The sequence below is a fragment of the Archocentrus centrarchus genome, chromosome 1 (assembly GCF_007364275.1).
Source record: "Archocentrus centrarchus isolate MPI-CPG fArcCen1 chromosome 1, fArcCen1, whole genome shotgun sequence".
In the NCBI taxonomy this organism is placed as follows: domain Eukaryota; kingdom Metazoa; phylum Chordata; class Actinopteri; order Cichliformes; family Cichlidae; genus Archocentrus; species Archocentrus centrarchus.
The window spans coordinates 24733528-24761124 of NC_044346.1; the positions used below are offsets into that span (position 1 = coordinate 24733528).

General features: G+C 41.9%; 1 protein-coding gene across 1 annotated transcript; it reads right to left on the minus strand.

The window, feature by feature from the left end:
• Window positions 1-27387, minus strand: tnrc6c2 (trinucleotide repeat containing adaptor 6C2). Its single transcript, XM_030726219.1, has 19 exons — window positions 26958-27387; window positions 15598-18045; window positions 14109-14312; window positions 13170-13336; window positions 12990-13067; window positions 12673-12730; window positions 12249-12391; window positions 11853-11999; window positions 8870-9010; window positions 7723-7842; window positions 7372-7455; window positions 6518-6806; window positions 5978-6142; window positions 4427-4615; window positions 4059-4208; window positions 2741-2956; window positions 1400-1473; window positions 967-1106; window positions 1-349 (listed from the first exon to the last, which is right to left on the minus strand). The coding sequence occupies exons 1-19, from the start codon at window positions 27385-27387 to the stop codon at window positions 1-3; spliced, it is 5592 nt and encodes a 1863-aa protein (XP_030582079.1).
• Window positions 27388-27597: the final 210 nt, after the last annotated feature.

Below are 27597 nucleotides of genomic sequence, written 5' to 3' on the forward strand. Positions count from 1 at the left end.
CTACATGGACTCCCCACTCAGCAGATCTCCAGGCAGCAGGGTGTTAATAGGGGTGGGGCTTCCAATTACGCGGGTGTCCTCTCCACTAGGTGGCCCCCACAGGCTGGAGTACTGGGGCACACTGCCCCACAGCAGGTCGCTTCCCCCGGCCTTGCCTCCCCCGGCGCTGCTACCCCATTGGCCAATTGAGTGGGACTGCGCTGCCCCGCCCATTCGGTTTTGATTGGGTCCTGGGTTGGCCTGCCAGCTCGTGGTGTTTGCCCCCAGCGACTGGCCTTGTGCAAAAAAGCGGTTCACTTCCTCCTCGCCGGCAAACTCCGCCAGGATTGTGGTATTTCCGAGCACGCACCTTACAGCACGAAAGAAAAAAAAAAAAAAAAAAAAAAAATCAGTACATCAGTACAATCTGTACTAAACCTAAATGATTGCTTTTAATGTTATTGAATTTTTTTTTGTGCTTATTACCAACGTTATGCTTTAACCACATTTATTGCTGCTAATGAAAAGTAGGTCACACATCCTGTATTTTATTTCCATGGAAACAAGCTATTAGCTGAACTGAATCAGGGATTTATGACACAGAAGGCCAAAGATACATGACTCCACGCCGCTCTTCTCCCGTGATGTACTGATTATCATCATAATCTCTGTAATTTTGCAATACATCTGACTATGGTGTGATTCCCCACCTCCTCTTCCATGTGACTGTCCCACACACAAAAATAACATTGTTTGGCTTTACAGAGAATGTTGAACTGTTCTATTCAGGACAAAAGATACCAATGAAATCAGGAACACTGTGTTTTCCCCACCAAGCGGTTGCCCATTTTCTTCCCTGTTTTAGCTGCTTAATGTGTGCACATGAACGTCAGTGGAAGTTAAAAAGAAAAAAACAAAACTGAGCCCTTTTTTTCAGTTTTGTAAGCCCACTTCTGCTGATTTAAGAGACTTCTGCTAAACGCTTACATGTGCAGGGACTTCTGGGCCTTGGCAGCCTCGTCCTTGGAGCTGTAGCGCACCACAGCATTCCCCTGGGTCAGGTTGAGATGGAATGTGATCAGGGGGCCGTGCTGCATACACAAGGTCCGCAGAGTCGAACCATCAATCTGAAGCAAAGAAGAAGAGATTAATAGCAAAAAAATGCAGTCACAACTAATATTTTAACTTATTCATGCATTTTTAGTTACTGTTTTTTTTTCCTCTTACATACTGTCTGCCTTCTCTTTTTATTCTTTTCTTCCTTTTTTTTGGTCTTTTGTCATTGTACCTATATAAACAGGTTATGCAAGCGGCAATCTAGCACTGCAGATTCAGATCATACTTTTTTTTTTTTTTTAAAGATGTGAGCAGACTATACTCAATGAAAAACTAACCAAAAAAAAAAAAAAAGAATACACACTTGTGGGGTGAGATTCCTCAGCACCAGCCAGCTGCTGGTCCTGTTTGAGCTGTCAGTACTCCATGTGGTTCCCTCTGTAACATAAATGCAGACAGAGCCAAGTATTAAGAGCTTTCTTGAAAAACTCATTTGCAATAATACTGTCACTACAACAGTCAAAACTGAATCTTGGCAAACAGACATGCACGGCAAGAGGCCTTGGTGCTTTCTCTCTTCAGAAAGAGTAGGAATGGTAAGGTGAGTATGTGTCAAAGTAATAGTGCCAATATAACAAAGGGAAACAACTGTTCAAAATATAATTTCCTCTCAAATTATGTGACTTTTTTTTTTTTTAAATAACTGTGGCACTTTTTCTAGAGCCCTGGGACTCTGGGCCTTGAGGTTGAAAAAAGAAAATGTGACACCTTATACACACTGCTACCTATTCCCCACACTAAAGGTATTTCCTCTTTGCTGCATATTATAGACGTGTCATGTCAAAACAAGGTCACATTGTCACGCGTACCGTGGTTACATGTGGCTTCTCAGAAAGCCGGTAAACCTCAAGATGTCAGTTTAGCAGGGTGTGTTTAGTCAACCTTTATAATATAGCAAGAGCTGGTGAGTGCAGAGTCGCAGCTGTGAAGAAGCCACACCTATGCATCATCAGTCATGTCTGTGACTAGTGTGAAATATATCAGAGAGCCACATTGGTGTATTCATGGTGGCAGCAATCTGTCCTGATTTATCGTCAGTAAATAACGGATTGTACGTGGCTTAAGTTCAGAAGCAGCAACCTGATATTTATTTTCTCATCATTTAAAGTGCCAATATTGCAATTATGATAAGATACCCCTCTTTTAAAAAAAATGGCTCGTGCATCAGCATGATTATTGTTAACTAAAGATGAACTGAAAATTAAAACTAAAACTAGTCATAAAACATTATAGTTTTATAATTTATAGTTTATAGTTTAGAACTATTATGATTCAAAATTTTGTAAATCATAATATTTCTCATTCAGTAATAACAAAACTGAAACTAACACTTAAACTACTAAAAACCAAACTAAGACTAGACACAATTAATACTGAACATAAACTAGCAAACCAACTCAGGAAACTAAAGTCAACTGAAAAATGAAAGTAAAAAAAGAAAAATGAGAACTAAATAAAAATGCAAAGCTGTCCTAACTCTGGTCTAAATCATACTAAACTGTCAGTACTCACTCCCCCCCCCCCCCCCCCCCCCCCCCCCCTTTCTTTCAATAGTAAGCTAGTTTTAGATGACGAATCTAGAGAAATGATGTATGAGATCGTTTCACATCAGTATTTCTAATAAAAAAAAAGTTTGAGTACTCACCAGAGGAGTAAGAGCCACTCCAGCCTTGAGCCAGGCCCAAAGAATTGCCTCCCCAGGTAGAGGAGGGCTTGGTGTTAGTGAGGCCTGGCGGAGGCCGGGATGGTGCTGTAGTGCTGCGTGGCCCCTGTGGGACTTTCCAAAGCTCGTGGGACAGAGAAGCTTGGCTTTGAGAAATAGGCCCTGAAGACCAGGTGGATTTCATGTCAGACATTTTACCTGTAAACGGAGAGAGCAGAGAGAGAGAGAGAGGAAACGGTTTAAAAAAAAAAAAAAAAAAAAATCTTAAAATTATATATTTAAAAAAAGAAAAAAAAGATGCACAGATTTCATGACAAGTATCTGTACAGTTGGATCATTTTGGACTTCTTTAGAGTAGCTTCAAAACATGAAAAATGAACAGCAAAACAAACCACAACCACGCTGGTCTTCCATACTTAAATGACACCACATTTTGCAAAAACGTAGACATCTTTCTCACAGTATTTATGTAACTGTTAAACGTTTAACTGAACTAAATCATATAAATCCTGCATGCACTTTTATGTTTTAATAGTGATTTCAGCCATGACATACAGTTAATGATCAGTGGCTTCCATGTGGTGCAAGAGAAATCTAAACTGAAGTGACTGTCATGATGAAAAAGAAGAAACAAACAAACATAAAACAGCACATGGGGTGTGTACCAATGTCATGACCAGCTGGGTGAGGCTGATTTTTTTTTTTCCCTTTTATGTGGGTTTGGTCAAAGCGTTTTGGTAAAGGTTATCTAAAGGCACTGAAGGAAAAGGTTTAGGTGTGACTTTAAGGTAAGGATGTTTATAGTTACAGTTCAGAGGTTAAGAAAGGGTTAAGATAAGCAGAATCCTATAACAGTGAGGTGTCAGGGCTTCCATTTGGGCAAGGAAAGGTTAGCAGGTCCACACACGAGGGGAAGATACTTGGGATGTGTACCTGAGCCATCTCCATCACAGGACGACAGACTGAAAGATCTAGAATAGCCACTGACAGGCCAGTCGGTGCTGTTTGGAGGCAAAGAGCCATTCTGAAGTGGTGAAGCTGGGGAAGTGGCTATATGGTTGTAGAGAACGGTGTTGTGAGCAGACAGACCAAAAAAAAAAAAAAAAAAAAAAAAAGAAAGAAAGGGGTAATTTTATGTATGCTGTGCAACACAACAGTGGGGTCTGTGGTGAAATAGATATGGTTACATGGGTGAGCTTATCAAAGTGGTCATTAATGTATATTCATCTCTTTACATAGCATGCCCTTTCTGTGGGGTGACTGGTTGTATTAATATTTGTGGCATTGTCTGTTTTTGTACCTCCATTCCTGTCTCGCAGCAGGTAACGGTTGACGTCGTGGATATTGGTGTTGATGGTGGGACCACTGGGGACGCTGCCAGGGGTCATATTGGGGTCATTCTCAGGGTCGATGTTCTGAAGGCCTTTCCATGGCACCCCTGGGCAGAACTCTAAAGCACAACAAAAAACATGCACGCAATGAAGGATTGTTAAAACTTGAAGATTAGATGTTGACGAAAGGCGTAAAGTGCAGCAGGTGATTTTCAAACAATGTAAATAATTCATACTGCAAGGCAGCTTAGTTCCAAAGATTCACAAACATTTCTTGCAGCTTAAGAAAAAACACCTATCTGTTCCACACTCTTTTGTATCGACACCTCATTCTCACCTGGGGGCCAGTTAATGTTGGTCCCATTGGAGATCTTTTCACTGGGACTCTTGCCCTGGCCCCAGTCAGGGGGCACAAGGGGGCTGGTGGGGGACTCAGAGCTGGAGATTAGATTGTAAGGGCTGTATGAGTCCTCCAGCTGAGGAGGCTTCCCAGGAGGGACCAGGGTAGAGGCAGCAGATATGGCACCTAAAACACACAAAGGAAAGTAAGAAACTCAAGTGAACCCAGTTCAGCGTAGTATGAAAATACAATGATTCTTCAAGCATTAATACGGTCAATGCACATTTAGTGTCTCCTTAAATGTGATGCTCAGAGTACTGGAGCATCAGTAGACATAAGATTTAGATGAAGATTAAGATCTTCAATACATCTTTCCATACCAGGAGAAAACAGATAAAACTTAAAGTTAAAAATAACTGTTTGCCGTTCACAGATTGTGTTTTCAAGCTTCTACTAAGAGAATAAAGTGTGGATAAAAGACAGAAACTGCTGAAATCTTAAATGCTAAAATGGAAAGTGCAGGAGATGAGAAAGTTGTGTCAGTTAACACATTTCTCTAAACAATACACAAATTGTTCTTTGGCAGGTGGCTGACATTATTTCCATGTGCTTTATGTACAGTGAACCCTCGTTATAACGTGCTTCACCTCTTGCGGCCTCGCTGTTTCATGGATTTTTTTAGTGCAGTTTTTTAATGCTTTTTTTTTTCTTTTTTTTTTTTAACAGTGTATGAATGCGCATCGTGTTCTGCGTCCTGATTGGCTGTCAATCAATCTCCTCCGTCCCTCGTCTCTGTCCAGTACAAAATGTGTTCGGCTTGAAAGCAGGTTTTGATCTTTGGTTTCCTTCTATAGTACTGTATAATAATTGTAAAAAAATAAAGCTGACTACGTCGCGGATTTCGCCTATCGCGGATTATTTTTGGAACGTAACCCCCGCGATAAACGAGGGTTCACTGTGCTTCAGTGGTTTCAAATTGTCACAAATATACGAAATCATTTTTGAGTAATCCATTCTTTATGTGACATGTCACATTATATTTAAGGATGTGACATTTTCACACACTTAAATAGAAATGTAGCGTAAAAGATTAAGCAAATTCTGCAACACCAGTCACCATGAATGGGTGGAAATATGACACCTCAGAGTTCAGTGTTCTTTTTACTGGGATTCATAATGAGCTTGCAGACACAATGTGTGAAAAAACAAACAGTTAAAAATCTTGCAAGATACAAATGACAAAAAGTTAGTGTCATTTGGTGAGTTACTCACTGGGAAGCAAGCCAAAGACAACTAAATGTGTTAGGGTGTGTGGCACATGTAATAGCTCCTGAGAATCATTCTTAACAAGTGCAAAAAAAGGAAAAGGAAAAAAAAAAAAAAAAGAAAAAGTGCAGCAAGATTGCACAAAATCTGAAAATTGTAAAACGGCATTGGAATACATTTATGCAAAAAGAAAAGAAAAAAAAATCTCATTTCTCATTTTCTTGAAGTCTTTATATACTGCATTCTGTGAGCATGCTTGTCTGGGTTATTCTGCAAAAGTACCGTGCTTATTGAGGTTGTTCTCCAAATTTGAAGAGTTGCCAGAGAGGTTGTCTATGGAGTTGGAGTGCGTCCATTGGGACAGGCGAGATTGGGGCTGAGGGGGCTCCTTCATGGACAGACCCCCAACCTCCATGCAGTTTACATTCATGTTTGGATTCAGTCCAGCTGGACACAAAACACAGGAATCTTTCATTAATATTTGCCAGCACAAATTCAATAACAGCAACTGGACAACGCAGCTTCATTTTAAGAACAAATATTTCAAACATACTTTAGAGTGATGCATTGTTTGATGTTGCATGTACTAACAGAAGACAAGAATTTTACTGTTATTTCCTAAAGAAAAATGGCAAAGTATGGGTGTGTTTTAGCTATGCTGACTTATTTTTACTTCACATGACACAAGTTGAGGAACTACACAGGCTATAACACACAATATGATAGGGATGGTTCTTGTATGACTGAGTAAAGGGAAAATTTTTAGTTTTAGCCCAAGTGACCACATTTTTTCCTCAACCCTGGACTGTATACCAGACTCACAGAGAGGGTAGGTGCTGTAGGCGTTGGGCGAAGACGGCGGCTCTTTGGTGTGCAGTGTGTCGGCAAGCCCCGAAGCCTGGTGTGGGCCTGTGAAGGGGTCCAGGGTTGATTTGCCAGATCCATGGCCTCCGGCAGGGCCACCAGGGGGATGCAGACCAGCGGAGGAGGAGGAAGAAGAGGAAGAGGAGGAATGGGAGGGAAGTTGTTGCTGCTTCATCAGCAGCGCTTGGTACAGCTGACGCTGGTGCTGCTGGATCTGCTGCTGCATGTTGGTGATTGTACGTGCAACCTGGGAGAGAACAGGGGGACTGTCACAATTAAGTATTTTAAAACAAAGCACTGGGAACTATCGGCCAGTAATGCAACAAGATTAATGAAATTATGGATGAAAAATTATGAAAGAGAAAAAGAAAGAGGCAGCTGGGATGAAGCTGAGATTAGAAAATAAAAACTTTCAAGACATTTTTGAAAATAAAGACACGCAAGCAAAAACAAGTGGAAAAGTGGAAGTAGAGGTGGCATGAAAAGATAAGATAAAGGAAGAAAGAAGAAGAAAATGCACTTATTCACCAACAGCCATATCTTGTGGGAAAAGTCTGACAAAAGATAAAAAGGAGAACAAACTCTTTCCCCTTTGTGAAATAGAGAAGCTGGTAGCCAGCGAGAAGAGTTTAAGCAACTCTTGTTGTTATAAAGCATTTTTTTTTAATATCTGTTGTAATGATGTGACAAAAAAAAAAAACAATGAAGCTGGGTCACGGTACTCTGAGTCATTGCTCACATGTAGTCATACACATGAAATTCAAGACCTTTATGGCTGTGTTTTATTTCTAATGATGCATTTATTGACTCACTTGCTGCTCTTGTTGTCTAATAGGGCCGGAAACATTGCGCTGCGCCTGCATCATCTGCTGCTGGATTTGTAAACGCTGGTACGCCTTAATCAATGAAGTAAAATAGAAAAAACACTGTTAAAAATGTCCACAATAAAAAAGGAAAATTGGATCAATGAATGCTATACATACTCACTTTCTCATGCACTGTTAAATGTCATGTTTTGATTACACATTCAGAAGTAAAAATCAAAACCTAACATTACTAAATGACAAAATCTCCTATAAAAGTCCAAAACCCACAATCCTTCCCTCAGGCCCCAAAGCAGAAGCTGTGCTGCAAATACAATGCAAAGAGTGATGGCACCTCACCATTTGCAGTTGCTGAAGTTGGTACAACAGGGTCATTTGTTGAGGGTTTATTGGTGAGGTTAAAAGTGCAGGGTTCAGACCAATGTTTTTTGCTGCAAACTGCAAGAGCTGTGCTTGGACCTGAAGGAAATGGGGAAGGGGGGGGCAGAAGGGAAAGATGACAAGTTAGTCACCACACATCACAACAACTGTATATAAAAAGTACCTTCTGGCAAGATAAAAACCAGTCACCATGGCATTTATGCATGCAGGAAAAGAATGGAGGTGAAAGGTCTGAGAGGCATCTTGTTAAAACGACAGTATGTCAACACATCATTGAAACTACATATTTTTTAAGTGTAATAAAAAGAAAGTAAAAAGCAATCTAAGTTGTAGAGAATTTCAACATAAATATGATGCATTCATAAACTTATGCTGCGTTTCCATTAGTACCTACTCAGCGCAGCTCGACTCGGAACGGTTTGTAGGTATTTCCATTAGTACCTGGTACCAGGTACTAATGGAACCCACTCAGCTGGGGTTCCAAGCGATCCGAGGCGATTCGACAATGTTCACATTTTTAAAACCTGACAGCAAGAAACTGGAAGCATGCAACACCATGGTCGAATGAGGAGGAGCAGACATTTCTGTGCTTGGTGGGAGATGAGACGAGAAATTAGTTTATCAAGAGTTCTCCAAGCTAATTGCTGCTCACGGGTACCATCACGCAACACAGCAGTGTAGACAAAAGCTAACACACTTTGAGTTGCATACATATTACGTCATGAGATTTTGCCCTCGTTATTTCGACTCCACCCACACTGAGGTGGTCCTCAATTGTAATAGAAACAAAACCAAACCGTGGCGAGTCGAGTTGGCCTGCGCTGAGTGGAATGGAAACGCGGCATTAGAGGACACATTCAATGGCCAGGACTCCCTTGTAAAAGAGATTTTAAATCTCAATGGGATTTTTCTGGTAAAATAAAGATTAAATAAAATAGTATAGTTCATGAGAATTTTAAAAACACACCAAAAAAAAAAAAAGTACAAACCACAGCATGACCATAGCACAAACAGTTCAAACTTGAACCAGTTGTTCATGCTTGTTATGACTTGACACAGTGCCACATAATAAATCCAATATGCACACTATCATGTAGATAACTACCTGAGGGGAGAGAAACTGAGGCACTTGAGCACGTAGACTAGGCTGGGAGGAGCTGAGAGGTGGCACTGGTGGCTGAGGAGGCTGCTGCTGCATGGCCCGGGTTTGTGCTGCTCCATTACTGCCAAACATTCCACTGGGTATCTATAAACAGGAATCATTGTACAATAAAATCTTTGATTGTGCTCTAAAGGCCTTTATACATCAAGCGCGTTGCAAAAAAGTGACACGAAATTCCAAATTTTTTTTAATGCAATCTTGTATAACGTGTATACACATCGAAAGCGTTGCGTTTCTGCGCATAAATTAAGATTTAAGATTGTGTTTATTTGTCACATGCACAGTTATACACAGTACAATGCACAGTGAAATGTATTTTGTACCTGCAACCATATATACACACACATATAAATAAGAAGAATAAAAATAAAAAAGTAATTCACACTATACACTATACTCTATATACTATACACTATACACACTTTTACGTGGAATTATAGATCATAAATTATAATATTTACATTGTGCAATAATGGTCCAGTTAGGGCTCAGAGTTGAGCAGACGGATGGCTTGTGGGTAAAAACTCTTCTTCAACCTTTCAGTCTTAGCCCTCAGGCAGCGGTAACGCCGGCCGGATGGGAGCAGGGAGAAGAGAGAGTGTCCGGGGTGGCTGGGCTGTTTTAGGATCTTCATGGCCCTCAGCCTGCACTGCTTGGTGTAAATGTCCTGCAGGTTGGGGATGGTGGTTCTGATGGTCCGTTCAGCTGAACGAACCACCCTTTTTAGGGCCATGAAGTCCTGCTTGGTGCAGTTTCCCATCCAGGTGGTGATGCTCCCACGCATGATGCTCTCGATGGTGCAGGTGTAAAAGTTCCTGAGCACCTTGAGTGGGAGCTTGAAGTCTCTCAGCCGCCTGAGGAGGTAGAGACGCTGTCTGGCCTTCTTCACAGTGATGTTTATGTGATGAGTCCAGGACAGGTCCTGTGAGATGGTCACTCCCAGGTATTTGAAAGTGTCCACTCTTTCCACCTCAGCACCACTGATGACAAGTGGATGGTAGTCCCTCTGCTGCTTCCTGCTGAAGTCCACGATCAGTTCCTTCGTTTTGCTGACGTTGAGCAGGAGGTGGTTCTCCTGGCACCAGTTCTCCAGGTGAGGTGACCCACTCGTACCACCTGTGGTCTGCTGGTCAGGAAGCTGTGAACCCACCTGCACAGGGATGGGCCCAGGCCCAGGTCCAGCAGCTTAGAGACCAGCCTGGAGGGAACTATGGTGTTGAATGCTGAGCTGTAATCTACAAACAGCACTCTCACATAGTTCCCCTTACCAGTGTCTATGTGTGAAAGGGTCTTGTGGAGGAGGAAGGATATGGCGTCATAAATCATTCTCAAAAAAAAAAAAACACACTGAAAAAAAAAAAAATGAAGTCGGCATCAAGCAATGACAAGCTGGTCATCATGTTTCTAAACAAGAAACAGAAGAAACTGAGACTCTGAATTCATCCAATTCTCAAGAGATGGCAGCAGCAGGGAGAACGTCACGGTCTGATCCAGGATCGAAGCTGTATCATGACCGCTTTCGTACATATTTCAGGATTTCAGTGGGCCAGTGTACGCTCTTATTGGTAGAGTTCGGAACACATCTGAAGAGGCAGAGAAATGATTTCTGAGAGCAAACTGACCTGAAGCAGCATCTAGCTGTGTGTCTGAGGTAAAATAGTATTATTTTACTATTTCCATATCACTGTATATTTAGTACCGGTACACATTTTGAGGTACAAGCGCACTTGTTGCCAAATGCAGAGGTCTGATTGGGCAGATCTGTTGATTTGCATGCAAAAATCAGCAAAATTGAACTTGATCCGAAAAATAAAATAAATGCGGCAAATTCGTCATGTGAAATTATGTGGTTCGTGTGAATGGCCGCATTAAGAATAGCTCAGTCAGAAAAATATTTTTAACACACCAAACACCGTTTATACATCCGGTCTGTAAAGGCCTTAATTCTTGAAGAGCTGAGCCAATGAATTTGGAAGAAATACTATACATGTTTTTTGGCCACTTAATAGAAGTACAGTTAGGAGTAGGTCATCCGACTATCTAGTCTTTATTAACCTAATGCGTTTATTCAAAACAAACAAAAAAAAAAGTGAATTGAACAGAAAAAAAAAGAAAAGGCAAAGTGTCTACAATATTTTACTTACATTCACGTCTAGGGCTAGGTGTGGGGGGGTGTGGGGGGGGGGGGGGTATTTATGCACTTTTAAAATGACTTTTATTGTTATACTGTATTATTGTGGTAGCAGCTTGTTTTTTGCAGGGAAAAGACAAATTTCCCTGTGGGGACAAAAAAGTATATTTGATTGATTGATTGACACGTTTTGAAGCACAGCTTAAACTGAGAAAAGAAGCACGAGCAACTGTGTGTTAAGTAATAAAAATTTCAAAAATTTTATTTTTTAAATTGACCAAAATCAGCCTGTAAAAGCCACTTATTCACATTTCTAATCCCATGCTGTTGGAGAGGGCTTTCTATTCAGTGTGAAAAAAGACTGCTTGTAGTGCCTTTGTTTGGACTTCAAGGACATCCTGTAGTTTTCTGGGTCACTGCTGCCTCTAGGGGTTATATTTGATAGAGCATAACTATCTGATTTCAATGGGCTCTTCAGGCAAGGTTATATACAAAAGTGAGCAACAGAAAAGAGGAAATTTGGGAGAGCATGTGGACAGAGAGATGTGTGTAAAATATATTTAACTCATCTACTACTACACTATGTATATTTAAATCCTACAGAGAGCCCTAGAAATTAGTGGTTGTGCATTTACACTGTAAAACACAAGGTTCAACTTTGTCTCTATATCCTACTGCTACTAATTCAGCTGTCTAGATGTACTTGTGTCCAGAAAGAAAAAGCGGGTATATGGTTTCAAATTGTGTACAAATTTCATATAAAAACAGATGAAAAATAACTACTGTTTGCTTTACCTGTCTGTTGTTCAAGTTTTGCATGGCCAGCCCCGGATTGCCCTGTCCCAGACCCTGCCCAGGAAGGCTACTATTGGCCAGGGGGAGCTTCAGGCTGGGGGACGGCAGAAACGGTGATGGGGGGGTGTCATCTGACAGGACACCATCCTAGACCACAGAAAAATAAACAGTTCACGGGGGAATAAAGAGAGAACAGAGCAGAATTAAACATTACATCCTACAAACAAATGATATATGTGAAAAGACATTTCAACCAATAAATCTGTACTAACCAAGGACTAATATATTATTACCTTCCAATGTGATGTTATTATTTCAATCTAAGCATATAATCAGAATAAAGCCCAAAGTTACAGTAAGGGCAACAGTGCCACCATGCATTCATGCCCGACCTACCTTGTCAAGAAAGGTGGTGCGTTCGGAGGGGTCTTTGGAGAGTGCGGAGGGCCGACATACTAGAGGCTTGTTCATGCCATTGCTGTAATCAGACATTCCCATGCCCCGCTTGTCCAGGTCTGTTTTCTTTTCTAAAAGGGCAGCTAGAAGCAGAGAAGACAGAGGTTATTAAATCTAGAAAAATATATTGTGTCACTACATTAGAGTGTTGTTGAATCTCATAAGTGATTAAAAATATATACTTTGCCTTCATATTTCACCTAGCTGAACCTAAGTGGAAATGTAGCTACAGTGCTGAACTGAACTAATTTATTTGAATAAAAAAAAAAAAAAAAAAATTCATGCTTGTGAATAAAAGCATCTCATAAAAAGGCATGTGCCTAATATAGACAAGGTCAACACAGAAATATGCTGATGTACTTACTCATAGCCTGGTCAAGGTTCATGTTGTTGCTCTTCAATGCCTCCTCAGCAGGGTCTCTCTGTAACACATGGGTACAAAAACAACTTGAAATTAAACAAGAGTGGAATTAATTGCAGAAGAGCTGATTTTTCACTGTTTAACTGTTTTCTCAACCTTAGCAGGCTGCATTTATTATGGCCCAAATATTTTTTGTAAGGCCATGGTTACGTTTGATCACTGAAATCCAATTAGTTCATTCCAGAGTGCAAAGATTACAAAAGAAAGCTTGCTAGTGTTTTGGATCTGCGTTAAGACTTCTAATTACACTGGATCCATACCGGAAAGCCCATGTCAGTGAGTTGTTTGATGAGACGATTCATAATCCAGGCCTCATCTGGCTTGTTGCCAATCTTCCCCTGAAAACACACAATAAAAAAACATCAAGTTAATGTCATGAATTCAACAATGCAGATATTTCCAATGTCACAAATGTGTTTTTGACAAGTGTGTTTGCTGACCTTGTTTGGGCATTTCTTGGGTCCATTGCTCCAGGAGTTGCAAGAAGAGCTGCTCTCTTGGGAGGTTGGGCTATTCCATACATCCCCATCCTCATGGTCCCATTGGCTGGTAGACATGCCCATCTCTTCTCCTCCATTTCCCCAGCCATCTTGCATAGGTTTGGGGCCTGAGGAAAATATATAAAATATAGAACTAAGTTGTGAGAAATACTAAATAAATAAATAACTGCTTCCATGTTTTAATCTATGCTGTGTCTCCTCTGTTATCAATACTCTAGCCCAGGGGTGTCCAAACTTGCGGCCCGGGGGCCGCTTCCGGACCCGCCCACTTCCGGTCTGTGAATTGATGTCAAAAACAACATACAATTTGGCCCTTTAAGTTACTTTTTTGACATTTTGCCTTCCCCTCCAATTGAGAGGGTTAAGCGAAATGTCAAAAAAGTAACTTAAAGGGCCAAATTGTATGTTGTTTTTGACATCAATTCGCGGACCGGAAGTGGGCGGGGCCGGAAGCAGCCCGCAAATTTGGACAACCCTGCTCTAGCCATTTCATTAAGCGAGCACCAGGCAACTTTAAACACAACCATTTGGTGGCACTGTTGCTACATGACAGCCTGCACTTTCTCCCTACACCTCCCTCTATCATTTCCAACATTTCAAACCAACAGCACAAATAACCACAAGATCCACTGAGGCGTGGAATTGCTTTAATCAAAGCAACACTCCAGCAGCACTAACAAAAACTTTCAAATTTGGCACAAACAGTACAGGTCTGTAGAAACTTCCTGTTTCTGCCCCCCTAACCGAAATGTGTTGTTCCAACAGATTACGCTATAAATAAAATAGTGGACCAAACTTCCAGTGCCTAGGGTTATAATCATGCTCACAGTTTGAAGCAGAAAAGTTACTTAATATGCAATCTTATTTTCTGGGTGTTACCTGGCTTGCAAGGTGCAGAACCTGGGGGTCCACAACCCCTGCCATAGGGGCCAGAGGGCTCATGGACACTGTCTCCCCATCCTCCTACCCCACCTGGGGGCTTGCCCCAGGCTGAGGTACCATTGTCCACAGCCGATGTTGGAGCTGCTGGCTCCCCCCAAGCAGGCTCAGACTTGGGCTGAACACTTGGAATCTCTCCCCAACCTGGAAGAAGGACCAACTAATTAGTTAAAATAATGAAATGAGTTTCACTGCAGCAGAAATTTTAATCAACTTTCTTTTTTTTTTTTTTAAATCATCAGTTAATCCTCTTATGTGCTTCCTTGAGAACTAATGGAGTGATAAAACCACCCCCATCATGGTCAGCCTCCAGTTAATAAAGGTTTAAAAACACTTTGATTTTTAGTCCAGCCTTAAAATCTGCACTACATGCACAAGTTAGGTCTTGTATGCCTTTTTTCCTCAGCTTCCTCCTAACAACAGCAGGCCTGTTGTCAGACCACCCCAGTCTACCAAGTGGTGTCTATGGTATAGGAGGTATAGGAGAATTTAACAGTAGCTCAAGAAAGGCCTGAGTTAATGACTTGAGCAAAGATGGGCAACTATTTATAGTGTAAATGATGCTCCTTGGTAGGTGCAACACAAATTGTAGACAGCAGATGGCAGTGGTCTCATTCACAATTAAAGGCAGTCAAAGTGCTGGCATGCACTGTATGTATGCTGCACATAGCTTTTGTCTTTACAAAGACTTATAAGAACCTGTGCAAGTGCTAACTTAAACTTCCTGTTATATACCAGTGACTACTGCAAAGACTTCAGTTCCTCTGAAACTAACAATCACTGAGTGAATTCTTCAAAGAAATAACCTTTGAAAGGAAGGACCATAGTTGCCAAGATTTTTCCAATTTTGTCACTTTACTGGAACAGAGGGGAAAAACCCTTTGTTTAATAACTGTCTGTCTCCTTGGTTTGTGGAAAGACAAGGAGATCGGTATCCCTTCAATAAAATCCATTTATCCTGTCAAATATATATATATTTTTTAGGTTAAAAAAAACAAACAAAAAAAGCATTTTCCAAAAGTCAGTTTGAAATTTTTAAACATTTTGTTGAATGTGACGGTTTGTTCTGTTGTTGATTTTTTTAAGCATTTTTTATTTTGAATACTAACAGAATAAAAGTTTGTCATTAGCTCTGTAATGCCAAGTGTATCATGTATGGTGCCTGAATTTTGGTGAGTTTTTGAGACCTCTACATGTGTCTGAAGTGTGATTTTCCCCTGAAAAACCCAGATAAATTGCACAATAAATCTTTAAGCAATAAACTGCACAAATATGCTGGATGTAGCAAATATGAGAAAAATTAAAACTCGTATATGCAAATTGATATTTCTTTTTTTTTTGTCAGAAGGTTCAATAAACATTCCAGTTTCTGGTAATTGTTTCATAGTTCAGGTTTTACAGGGTTAACACCTTTGAGATTTTTAAATACCTGGGTTGGTGAGGGCAGGTCTACCCTGGGGGCCCACACCTGGATGTGACGCAGCATTGTTGGGTGACCCATTGTTGTTTCCATGGTGCTGCAGGTGCGATGGGGGCTGGCCAGGATGGGGATGGTGGTGCATGTGGTGAGGGTGATGGTGATTGTTGTTGCTAGGTCCAACTGAGTGATTGTTGTTGGTATTGTTGGGAATAATAATTCCACCATTCTTACTTGGAGGTGGGCCGCTATTGCCTGGGTTACTATTGGGATTGTTCCGATCCCACATGTTGACTGTCTTGTTGTAGGTGCTGGGATCCCCCCAGGTGGATGTTCCATCATCAATCTCCATCTTCCTACGGATGGAGGGAGGAGAGGGCTCTTCCCAGCCAGTAGGCTCCATGCCCTGGTCCTGTTTGCTGTGATTAACCCAGCCAGAGCTGTTCTGCTTCACAGAACTAGGACCTCCCCAAGAACCAATGCTGCCACCTCCTCCACTGCCAGTGCTGCTGCTGCTACTTTCTTGGGGCTTGGAGGAGCCCCAGCCTCCCTGCAGTGGGCCATTGGCACGTGAAGTCTCCCCCCAGCTGCTATTACTCACAGCAGGAGTTTTGCCCCAGCCTCCTCCATTTCCTCCTCTAGGACTTTCCTTCCATCCACCACTTCCTCCATTACTTCCTTCTCCTTCCCACATGCTGCTAGAGGAACCATTATTCTTGATGTCTGGCTCTCCCCAGTCCCCTGTGTTGGAGCTGTTAGAACCACCATTACTGTTGCCCCACCCATGGGCACTTTTGGGGCCTTCTCCCCAGCCAGCAGGCTTGCTTTTTATTAGGCCATCGTCCCAGTTGGGTGACTTATCCTCTGAACCCCAGGATGGTGTACTCCCATTTTTAGGACCACTGGAAGGCAAAGGATCTCCCCAGCCACTAATAGTGCCATTTGGGGCTTTGCTGACTGACTGTGGGGGGTCACCCCATCCTGATCCAGTCTGGACTGGCTGAGGTGCAGGAGCTCCCCAGCTAGAGGATGAAGATCCTTCACTGTCACTTTTCCCTCCAGACCCAGGCCTGGGAGCAATATTGGGATTTATGGTGCCATTGGTGGATGAGGGTCCGCCATTAGAGCTGGATGCTCCTATGGTGTCTGAGCTGCTACTGCTCTTTCCATCATCAGAGTTGGCTTCTTCCATCTCCCAAACAGTGTTCTGTCGGATGGGGGTCTGTCCCCAACCCGTGTTACTCAGGACTCGAGGGTCAAGGTCTTGCCGGGGTAGCAGAGGGGCAAATTCCATGCTGGAGGATCTGTCTCTGCGATTGGATCGACCTTCACTGCTGTCTCCACTATCCTCACTTGCTGGGGCCGTTCCAAGCTGCTGGCCCCATGAGTTTAGTTGCTGGTCTTGGCCTGAGCCAGAACTACCAGCATCTATGGAGTCCCAACCTTTAGATGCTTCTCCACCACTAGGGGGTTTCCCCCAGTCACCCCAGCCACCACTTCCACTACTCCCACCACCACTGCCTTGGCGACCCCAAGCAGAGAGGCCTCCAGATGTAGTTGAGTCCCAACTGGAGTCCTTGGGGGAGTCAGCTGCCTTGGTTTCTCCACTACCCCATGCAGAGCTGCCAGTTGTATCCCCATTGAGCTGGGATGATTCAGTGGGTGACTGGCCTCCCCAGCCAGTTAAGCCATGGATAGGGCTCATAGGCTCCTGAGCTTGTTGTTTTTTAGTGTGGTTTGGTCCGTCAGTGTTAAGGTTAACAGGCTCCATATTGAAGGACAAGTTTGTGTTGGTTGACGGGTGCTGTTGCTCATTTTCAGTAGCACTCATCATGCCAACCCAACTTCCCCCACCATTATCAGCACCTCCTATGTTGCCATTTCCCAAATTTCCATTGCCATTTATGCCTGGTGGGAGGGATGAAGAGCTGGACACCCCACTGGCACCACCTCCACCACTCTCATGGCCCAGAACAGGCCAGGCTGAAGGATTGGCATTTGGATTGAGATTCAAGTTAAAATTGGGAGAGCCCCAGTTATTGGGTGCTCCAACTCTGCCACTATTCATACAATCTTGTTTAGCATCTGAACCCCAGCCTCTATTACCTACTAATGCGTTGGTTGACCCAGGTACTGTCATCATGTTATTGTTAGCTTTGAGAGCGGGGTAGTGGGCCTGCTGGCCTGCTGCACCTGTGGCCATACTCAGAAAACTGCTCCTACTGGTGGTAGTGACAGCACTGGTGTCTAGGTTAGAGCTGGCAGAGCCCGAGGGGCATTCTGTTGTTACAGGGTTGCTGGGGTCACTACTGCGACTGATGGAGGGCCAAGCTTCTGTATCACTTCTGTCAATAATCACTTTGTCCCAGCTGTTGGCACTGGAGGGGCTGTCAACTGGTACAGAGGTTCCCCAGTGAGGGATCTCATACTGGGCACCAGGGCCACACTGGAAGGATATGCCTAAAGAGAAAACAAAAAGGAGGGGGGGGGGGGGGGGGGGGGGGACAAAGGGAAAGAAAGAAATGAAACAAAGGAAGTAGATGGAGACGAGTCAGACAAAGAAAAAGGAGGAGGAAAAAGGGGAATGGGGGGGAGGGGGCATTAGGTTAGAGTAAGGAAAATCGTGTAATATAAGTTCACAACCAGACTACAGTTAGCTTCCTGAACCAATTTTATCTTCTTGGTTGGTTAATGCCAGCTATCAGACTTGGCAGGATGAGATGGTCACACTTGCACGTTCCAGGATTTAACACATAATCAGAATGCACAGCCAAGCGTGCTTCATGTCATATCAGCTATGGCATATCCATATATCCTTGCTCTGATGCAGTCAGCCAAAGAGACACACAGAAATGGAGACTTTGCTTTCTTTTCTTCATCATTCTTTCCTTCTTTTTCCAGTTCTCTCCTCTTCCAGTTCCACTTCTTATACAGATGTTTACTGGCTTGCACATTACTTCCTTCTCACGTGCTAAATTCCTTTATTTATTATTATAACTTGTCTCACCTATTTCTTTTTACACCCTTATCTCTTTTCCCCATTATGTCCACCACCCCTTTCCTCACCCTTTAATTTCTCTCTCTCTCTCCCTTCTACTCTCCTCTAACACCCAGCAGCGGGAGACCCATCCGTCTCCATCGTGGCTTCAGTGGCTGGGACTGTGAAGGGAAGCCCAAGTGGAACGCTGCTCATTTATTGGAATGAAACCAGGATGGCGTCTCATCCATCACTCCCTATGCTCTGCTGGGCCTACTCCTCCTTCAACTGCACTGCAATAAGAAACCACAGAACCCTTCCTCCAAACTTGTGTGAATAATTGTGTGTCAATTTGCTTCTCACTACCTGCATTCAAATAATGTGTGTTTGAGTCTGTATATCTTGGAATCATCTATATAAAAAAAAACTGAAAACTAAGGATTGTACATAGATTTTGTCCTCTTAATTAACCTTAGGCATGAGCTACAAATCCACACCATGGTACCAAAGCAGAATCATTATGAACAAAAGCAGCCACCATCAAATGGTGAACTAATAATAGACTGGGTTGATGCTGCAAAGGGGTAATCAATCAGTGGGAGGCAGCTAATCAATAACCTTATTAATGCTAGTGGGTGAGAGCAGAGAAGCTATTGATCCAGCATCCAAACACTCTAACCAATTGGCTAGACCTCAGGCAAATGGCAGAAAAACTTTTGAGAAGTACAGCTATGAATATCACCAACTAAGCATATTAAGGGAGAAATTCCTCAAGTAATTCTGATGAGACATTTTGTTTCCCCAAATTCAAGAAAATGTAATGTGTTTCAGAATTCAAACAGTATATACAGTACTGTGCATGCTGTAACAAATATTCTTATGCAAACTTCACATACCCTATGGCTATGTGCCCAATAAACTTTGAGTATTCATGTACAAAGTGCACTTAAAGACCAAACAGACAAACAATTACTGTCAAAAAAGAACAGAGCCCTAATGGACAATAATACATTTCAGGCTATCTTTATATGCAGCTGCACTCAGTTTGGCTCACTAACATTATAAAGTTATTGCCATTTCCAAAATATTTGCTTGTTTTTTAAAGCTTATCTGTCCTACCTTCCATCATTCTGCCTTTACTTTCCATTAAATTGTTGCAGTTACATCAATACTAACAAGAAGTTATAAACCATAAGATAGAGAGGGAAAAGTCTATTTGTTTGAAATGTGAGGAAACGTACACAAATGCTGGCAAATTATGGTTTTAAGATACTTTGAACATGCTACAGAGGGGCTATGAATTAAATTTTCACTTCATCCTACTTATCTCCACTCCCCAGGCAGTCTTATCGTTCAGGGTCATCAGACTGATGACACACACATGCATACCAACATTAATCTACGTTCAGCTTGCAATCTGTTGAAAACAGAGAACTACTGAAACATCACAATGAAAGTAATCCCTCATATTTCCTGTAACTGCACTTTTCTTTTTAAGTTCAATTAAAAGCTGTTGAAACTTAAAAGAACAAAACAGATGTGAGCGTTTCATTAGAAAGGTTTTAAATAGACTTGCCATGAGTTTTTTTTTTGTCTTCTGACAACTTGGTTTTAGAGAAAAGATCAATGTTGAATGTCAGTTTCAATGACGCATGTCTAAAACATGAATGGGCAATTAATTTTCTCAAGGGGCCACGTGAGGACCTGGGCCTGTTGTGGAGGGCTGCACCAATAAAAATTGCTACTGTGCAGAATTGACAAATACAGTTCATACTAAATGTATTTAAATCAAGATCTATCAAATATCACTGCTTACAATGCTGATTAGTGCCTGTTGTCTGTCAGTATTTCAGATCTATGCATCCTGCCATTCAATTCAATTGTAAATTGCACACACTTGCAATGCTCAAATTTTGCATCATAAGTTTGTGTGTTTGTTTTCTATAAGTAGAAAGAAAAACTCACTGATTTCTTAGGTTCTCTCTTTGTCCAACTATCAGTGGTCACTTTTCAAGCAAAAAGGAGCTTCATTTCATCACCCAATGGACCCTATCCAGGAAGCTCAGGGGATGCAGTCTTAGTAAAGTTTTATTTGGTTTAGTCAACATCTCACCACCCAGCATATATCCCTCTTTCATTTGCATAATTTGTAAAACTAGATTACTTGACAGACCTAAACTCTACAAGGGAGTCCTCCTTTATCAAATTTACCACATTTAACAGTGTACAAATATCATTTTGAAAGAGAGAGAGAGAGAGAGAGAGAGAGAGAGAGAGAGAGAGAGAGAGAGTGGAAAAATACCTGAGGAGAAGTACACCAGCCTTATTCTTAGTGTGCTTACACAGATCAACACAAGAATAGGGAACAGCAGATGTCCTCTTAGTAAATCTGCAACAGGTTAGTCAATGAAGCCATACATGTGGGTATCTACCTTAACAAACCTGGACTATTATGAGCTCCAGAAAAAGAGTGTTTAATCACAGGACTGCATTACACTGCATAGGTTTTAATGCTGTTGTGTCCATCACAAGGAGGACTAATGCAAAACAGCCTCTTTCTTTTCACCTTAATGGGTCCTCTATTGTTCCCCTTCCAACTCCCATTCCCGGCATTCCAGAAAAAGGTATTGATTCTTGGCAAGTCACTGATTTTAGAGAGGTGCGTGAATGCAAGCTAAAGACAAAAAAAAAATACAAAGGGATAATTACTTCCATCAACCATTTGCAATCACACGTCAGTAATATGCTGCTTTCATTCTGGTTGCAATTAGGAGGGTAGCTGTGATTATGTGCTGGCTCTTCATGCTTCCAACAAAGAGCAAGATAGCCTTTTTGTGTATATGTACGTCTGTACGGAGACAAGCCTCTATTCTCAGCTACACTGAACTACAGCAATACTGGATTACAGTTAACAAAAATCCTGATGTAGGGACACTGACGGTGCTTGCTATAAAACACGGACAAACAGCAACAATGCAGTGGAGCTGCGTGACGCCAGCCTGCCAGAGTTGAAGCAGAAATAAGCAAGAGGTGAATTCCTGTTAATGAGACTAGCTGCCATCATGGAAATGGGCAATAAGCCAAGAATTAAATGCCTTCCCTCCCCTTTGAATGAAATGAAGGGCTGGGTGACAGAAAGAAAGAGGAAGAGGGTGGTAGGGAGAGATGGAAAACAGTCTGGGGGTAGGGGGTTACATGCAGTGACAAGGGAAAAGGAAGGGAGACAGTGAAAAAGAAAGCATGAACAGAATGAGGAAAAACTGTAGAAACAAAGTGATTCCTTTAGTTTGATTGTGAGCAACAGAGTCAGCTCTGCATCTTGGTGCTATCTATGGGATGACATAAAACCAGAACTAAAGGAGGAGGGGATGTTTACTAATCTTTTCTCACTATATAGACCCTCTCCATCTTTCTTTGAGGAGAACTTTACGCCCACTCACATCAAGGATGGCATGCACTTGTTTTTCCGGAAGCAGGGAGAAAAAGAAAGACCGAGTCTATGGTCTCTGTGGACTTAAAAAGCTCATCATTCATGTCGGTTTACCTCTGCTGAGAGAAAAGAGAAAATAGAAGAGCGAGACCGTGGTGACTTCTTTGGTTTCCCTGACAGAGGCTGGATTAATGAAGCCACTAGGGGGTTCTCTCATTTGTGCGTGTGTATGTGTGTGTCACAGCTTGAACATACCTGGAAATCTATACCTCCCAGGCTTCTTCGGGGCCAAGTGATCTTTTTATTTGATTTTAAAAACATACAGATAACCAAGCTCTAAGGGTCAGTCATTTTTACATCTTAAACAGATGATGTTAGAAGAGGTGAACTCCATTTTATAAGATTATACTTAAAGAATGTAAGTGTTCTAAAGGTGTTTTGTGTTTATTAAAAGCAACACCAACACTAAACAGTTTACTTATGATATATTGAAAATTTAAGCCAATTTACCTGCAAAGCAAAGGCAGCAAAATGAAAGGGCCAAGTGTTTAAACTGCACCCAACAGAGTGCCTTCTGGCTACACGCTCTGTCTGGGTGACCGGCAAACAGCTGTTGGGCTGCAGTTCCCACAGTCTTAAGAGACCCCATTCCAGCACCTGCTACTGGGGAGCCTGTCTGGCTGCTGGCTGCTCCGGACTACTTAATGGTCCCCAGTCAGCTGGAGAGATGGGAATGGTGCGTGTGACCGGGGGGGTGGGGGTGGGACAGGGGGTCTCTGTCTGGTGGGACAATTAAATGGGTTGGGAAAACAGAGGTTATGTGGGAGGTTGGTGTGTCTAGAGCAGACTGCCTTTCAGACACTGGGGATGGGGTGCTGTGTGATAGCCTGTTGGAATGTCATACATTACACATTTGCACACATTTCATACAAACTCTATAATAAATAAGTTAGACATTTCAAACCAAACCTGTAGTGATCAAAAATGGGTCAAAAAAAAAAAAAAAAATAGATTTAACATCTTTAGAGTGTCTACCCAATAATACTAGTGTACTGCTGCTAGCTTATAAACTACAGTGTGAGTACATTCCCCTTTAAACTGTGAGCCAGATTGCCTGCAAGGGGGAGACATATCTGAGAGGACAGAACTAGGTCAGAGTAGTGTGCTGTCACTGCTGTGCGTTCATTGTAACTATATATACGCGTTAATGTTTGCATGTGTGCAACTACAAAAGTGAACCATGACATCACGGCACCCCTTAGGGCCTCAGTAAACTCACCAGAGGTCAGAAACATTGTCCTCAGAACCAAGGTCATTCTTAACTTGCATAGAGAAAGGAAACTTTGTCTTTATTTGCGGAGTGTCTATGATATATAATTAAAAGAGACTGATGTATCCTGCTCAAAAAATTAAAGGACAAAGGAATGAAAAAAAAAAAAAAGGGAAAAAAGTCAACCTACAGAAGGCTGTGTGCATTACTGAGCTCCTGGACAGTCTGAGGTGTAACCTGGCAGCGTCATAATAATATCCCAGAGGTGTTCTATTGGATTAAGGTCAGGCAAGCATGGGGGGTAGTCAATAGTATCAGCTCCTTCATCCTCCAGGAACTGCTTGCATGCTCTCGCCACATGAGGCCAGGCATTGTTGTGTACAAGGAGGAACCTAGGATCCACTGCACCAGCGTAGGGTCTGACAATGGGTCCAAGGATTTCGTCCCCATACCTAATGGCAGTCAGGGTGCTGTAGAGGTCTGTGTGTCCCTACATGAATATGCCTCCCCAGACCATCACTGACTCACCACCAAACCAGCAACAATGTTATGCCATGGCTTCTCCAAACCCTTTCACGTCTGTCACATGTGCTCAGGGTAAACCTGCTCTCACCTGTGAAAAGCACAGGGCACCAGTGGTGGACCTGCCAATTCTGGTATTCTATGGCAAATGCCAATTGGGCTCCACTGTACTGGGCAGTGAGCAGACGTCTCACTAGAGGATGTCGGGCCCTCAGGCCACCCTCATGAAGTCTGTTTCTGATGGTTTGGTCAGAGACATTCACACCAGTGACCTGCTGGAGGTCAAAGGAGCAGATACCAGTCCTGTTGATGGGTGAAGGAGCTACAGCCTTGTTCAACTCTCCTAGAGTAACTGCCTGTCTCCTGGAATCTCCTCAAAGATCTTGAGACTGTGCTGGGAGACACAGCAAACCTTCTGGCAATGGCACGTATTGATGTGCCATCCTGGAAGAGTTGGACTACCTGTGCAACCCCTGTAGGGTCCAGGTACTGCCTCATGTTACCAGTAGTGACATTGTCCCTAGCCAAATGCAAAACTAGTGAAAAAACAGAAGATGAAGAAGGGAAAAAATTTCAGTGGAGGACTAGGAACAGGCATAACTTAATATCCAATCTATCATAGTCAAGTATTCAAGTCCTGACAGGTAATTAGTAAATTATTTCTAAATTCAAAACCCCAAGCTATAAATAAACTACTAGTTACAGGCTCCAACCAACATACATTTAAAAGGTAAGCAGCTTTTCAAAATTTTCTACAGCAAAATTCATGTTAGGACGAAAAGAAGCAGCAGATTCAAGCCTAGAACGCAGAACATTTATTTAACTACAATGCCCAATCTCGAAATTATGTATTGCAGAAGCACTGCAACAACAGGGTTACTGGCTTGAGGCTATTAGCTGTGCAGACAGGAAAGAACACGCTGTGGACTCGATGCCCTCAGGACAAGAACATGAGTGGAAAGGAGGTGGAAACCCAGCCAATGGCTACTGTGCCACAAGCTGTTGTACAGAGAGACTCCTGGGAAAACCAGAGGTAGGTAAAGGCCAATTAGGACAACAAGTGCTGGACTAGGATGACAATACAACATTATAGGTTAACACACTCAGTCAAGGCATTTTAACATGTCCAAACCTCAAAGGAAAAACATATGTTTTCAAATCTAAAGGCTATGACTTAATGCTACTCTTCAGAGAGTTATGCCTACAGCTAAATTTAGATCCTGGACCACAGCTAAGGAAACACTGCAGTAAATAGCTGTGTACAGGGGGGATCTTATTATTAATATAACAATTTTTAAAAAAATATTTTTAGTGCTGTCAGAATGAATGCGTTGATTTTTGCCCTTAATTTAAAATATGTGCTGCAATAAAAAAATGAAATAATGTAGTTGCCTTTAGTTTATTCCCTGGGAGTTACCTGAAAATTCTTTAGAATAGATTACACTGAATACATTTTATATTCATTGTTTTTCTTTTTATGTGATTATTCATTACAAGTCAGTCTTAGGAAAGGAAGGAAAAGAAAATTAAATACTTTTTTTTTTTAAAATAACTTAAAAAGCTCTATTATATGTGTAAAAATTAGGATATTTTAAAAATGAATAGCTACTAATTAAAATCTAATGAAATTATACAGGACTAGTACATATGGCAAACATTAGCAATGTCTACATAGTAAAGAATAACATCCAAGCATAGTAAATTGACTAAATTGAATAATAAGAAACAACTTGTGGCAAACAGACTGTCATGGGCTGGCTACATAGGTTTTAAACTTTTGTTTGATGCTGTGGCATATTGGTGGCATAGACTTGAATACAAGTACAGCAGCAACAGAGCATACAAAGACCAACTGACTGTGCAATGCAGAGGACTGTAGCTTCCTGGCGAGCTAACCGTGCACCACAGCAGCTGCAGATTTGTTTACTGAGCACACTGGTGTTCGCACAGCAAATTTAGAGACAATAATGAAAGGCAGCACAGAGCAGCATGATCAAAAACAAAGGGGGGGAAAAGAGACTGGAGAAGAAGCTCAAAGATACAAGCAGATGCTCACACTAGATTTTGCTCAAACAATGTGTGGTGTGCTACAGAGGTAGCCTCACATCTGTGTCTTCAAAGCTTTGGTGTGTTATGTTGGAGGATAAGAAGTACCCTCGCTTTTGCATCTGTGTTCATTAAACAGATGGTTATGAATGCTTTTATAAACTGAACAAAATAAATAAATAAATAAATAAAAGCCCTTAAGAAGAATGCAAGGATATCTTCAGGAAGCTATAACCATGAGTGTTTGTATGAAAAATGCTAATGTCCAAAAACAGAGAAATACAGTTGTAATATTGATATAAATACCACTGTATAATGACCCCCTTAAGGCAGGTTCAGCATTAGCGAACTTCAGGGCCAACAAAGAGTTCATTAAAAGCATACCGCTGGCTATACAGGGCTTAGTGTTTATGTATTCTTCTGATTTTAAAATAGGGCAGAAAGCTAAATCAAAGTAACCAAGTTCTTCATACACTAAAACAACCCAAATGGCCTTTCATTTAAGAAATTATATGATATTTTTATTTATATATATATATATATATATATATATATATATATATATATCATTGTTACAAACACGACTATTCAACACAGACACACAACTCCCAGAATCCTTTGAGAATATCCACAAAAGGAAACAAAGTAGAAGTCAACTGAAAGCTTCTGAGGCCTGTTTTATCATGGTCAGTCTACCCACAATGCTTAGGTGCTGAATCTTGTCATTACTTTAGCTGACAGAGAAAATGTGCTGTCAAACTGAAAATATAATCATTATTTATTGTTCTTCCAGTGCTGCTTTGTATAAAAGTGCATCTATGACAAGAAAAAGTGAATGCAAAGTTAGAAATGTAGTGGATGTATGATCCTCAAAAAGAAGTATCTATATTTATATCTACAGATATAAACATCTCTCCCTCGCAATCCATCCCAGGATGGATGAGGATTCCTCAATGTTTAGTGGGGTTTTTGTATATATTAAGCAAACTTAATAAAATGTGGACAAAATACAGCCAATAAGAACAGAAATGACAAAATCACCCTAAAGCGACCACTGAAGAAAAAAAATATATCAGAAGAATCAGAAAGCCATTCAGGCGCAATGTTTTTACTAAACTGACACAAACCTGGGTGGTGCTTGCCCGCAGTGGACGTAGTAGAGTTTGGGGTAGTGCTGCTGGTACTCGTAGAAGAAGAGTAAGATGTTGAGGATGAAGAGGAGGAAGAAGAAGAGGAGGAGGAGGAAGAGAGAGTGAGAGTGCTGAGGGCTCCTGCTGGCAGTGGCTGGCCTCTCTTCAGTAGCTGCTTGTGCTCCTGCTGACGGAAGCGCGGGGGCACCTCTCTGGGTGGGTAGCGAGCACTGGCAGAGGACAACTGGCACTGCTGCTGAGGGGGAGTCTGAGTCAGGAGCTGGCTACTGCAGGAGGCGCGCTTGCCATTGCCAGAAGAGGAGGAGGAGGACAGGGGCAGCGTGGGGCTGGCGGGGTGGAGGTGGTGGGATGGGCCGGGACTGGGCTTAGTGGGAGCAGGCTCTGGCACTGGACAGATACAATACATGGGCACACAAGCATTCACACACAGAAAGACAGATGCAGGTAGCAAGGTATTAATGTTGGGGGTAAGTCACTATTAAGCCTACATATAGTAGAAGATATATATTTATCTGGGCAGTACCAACACTTAAAAAAAAAAAAAATGTCTGTCAGCCTCTAAAATATAGTCCAGTTTTTAATTAATACTGATCTAATATAAATTGTGGTCATACAT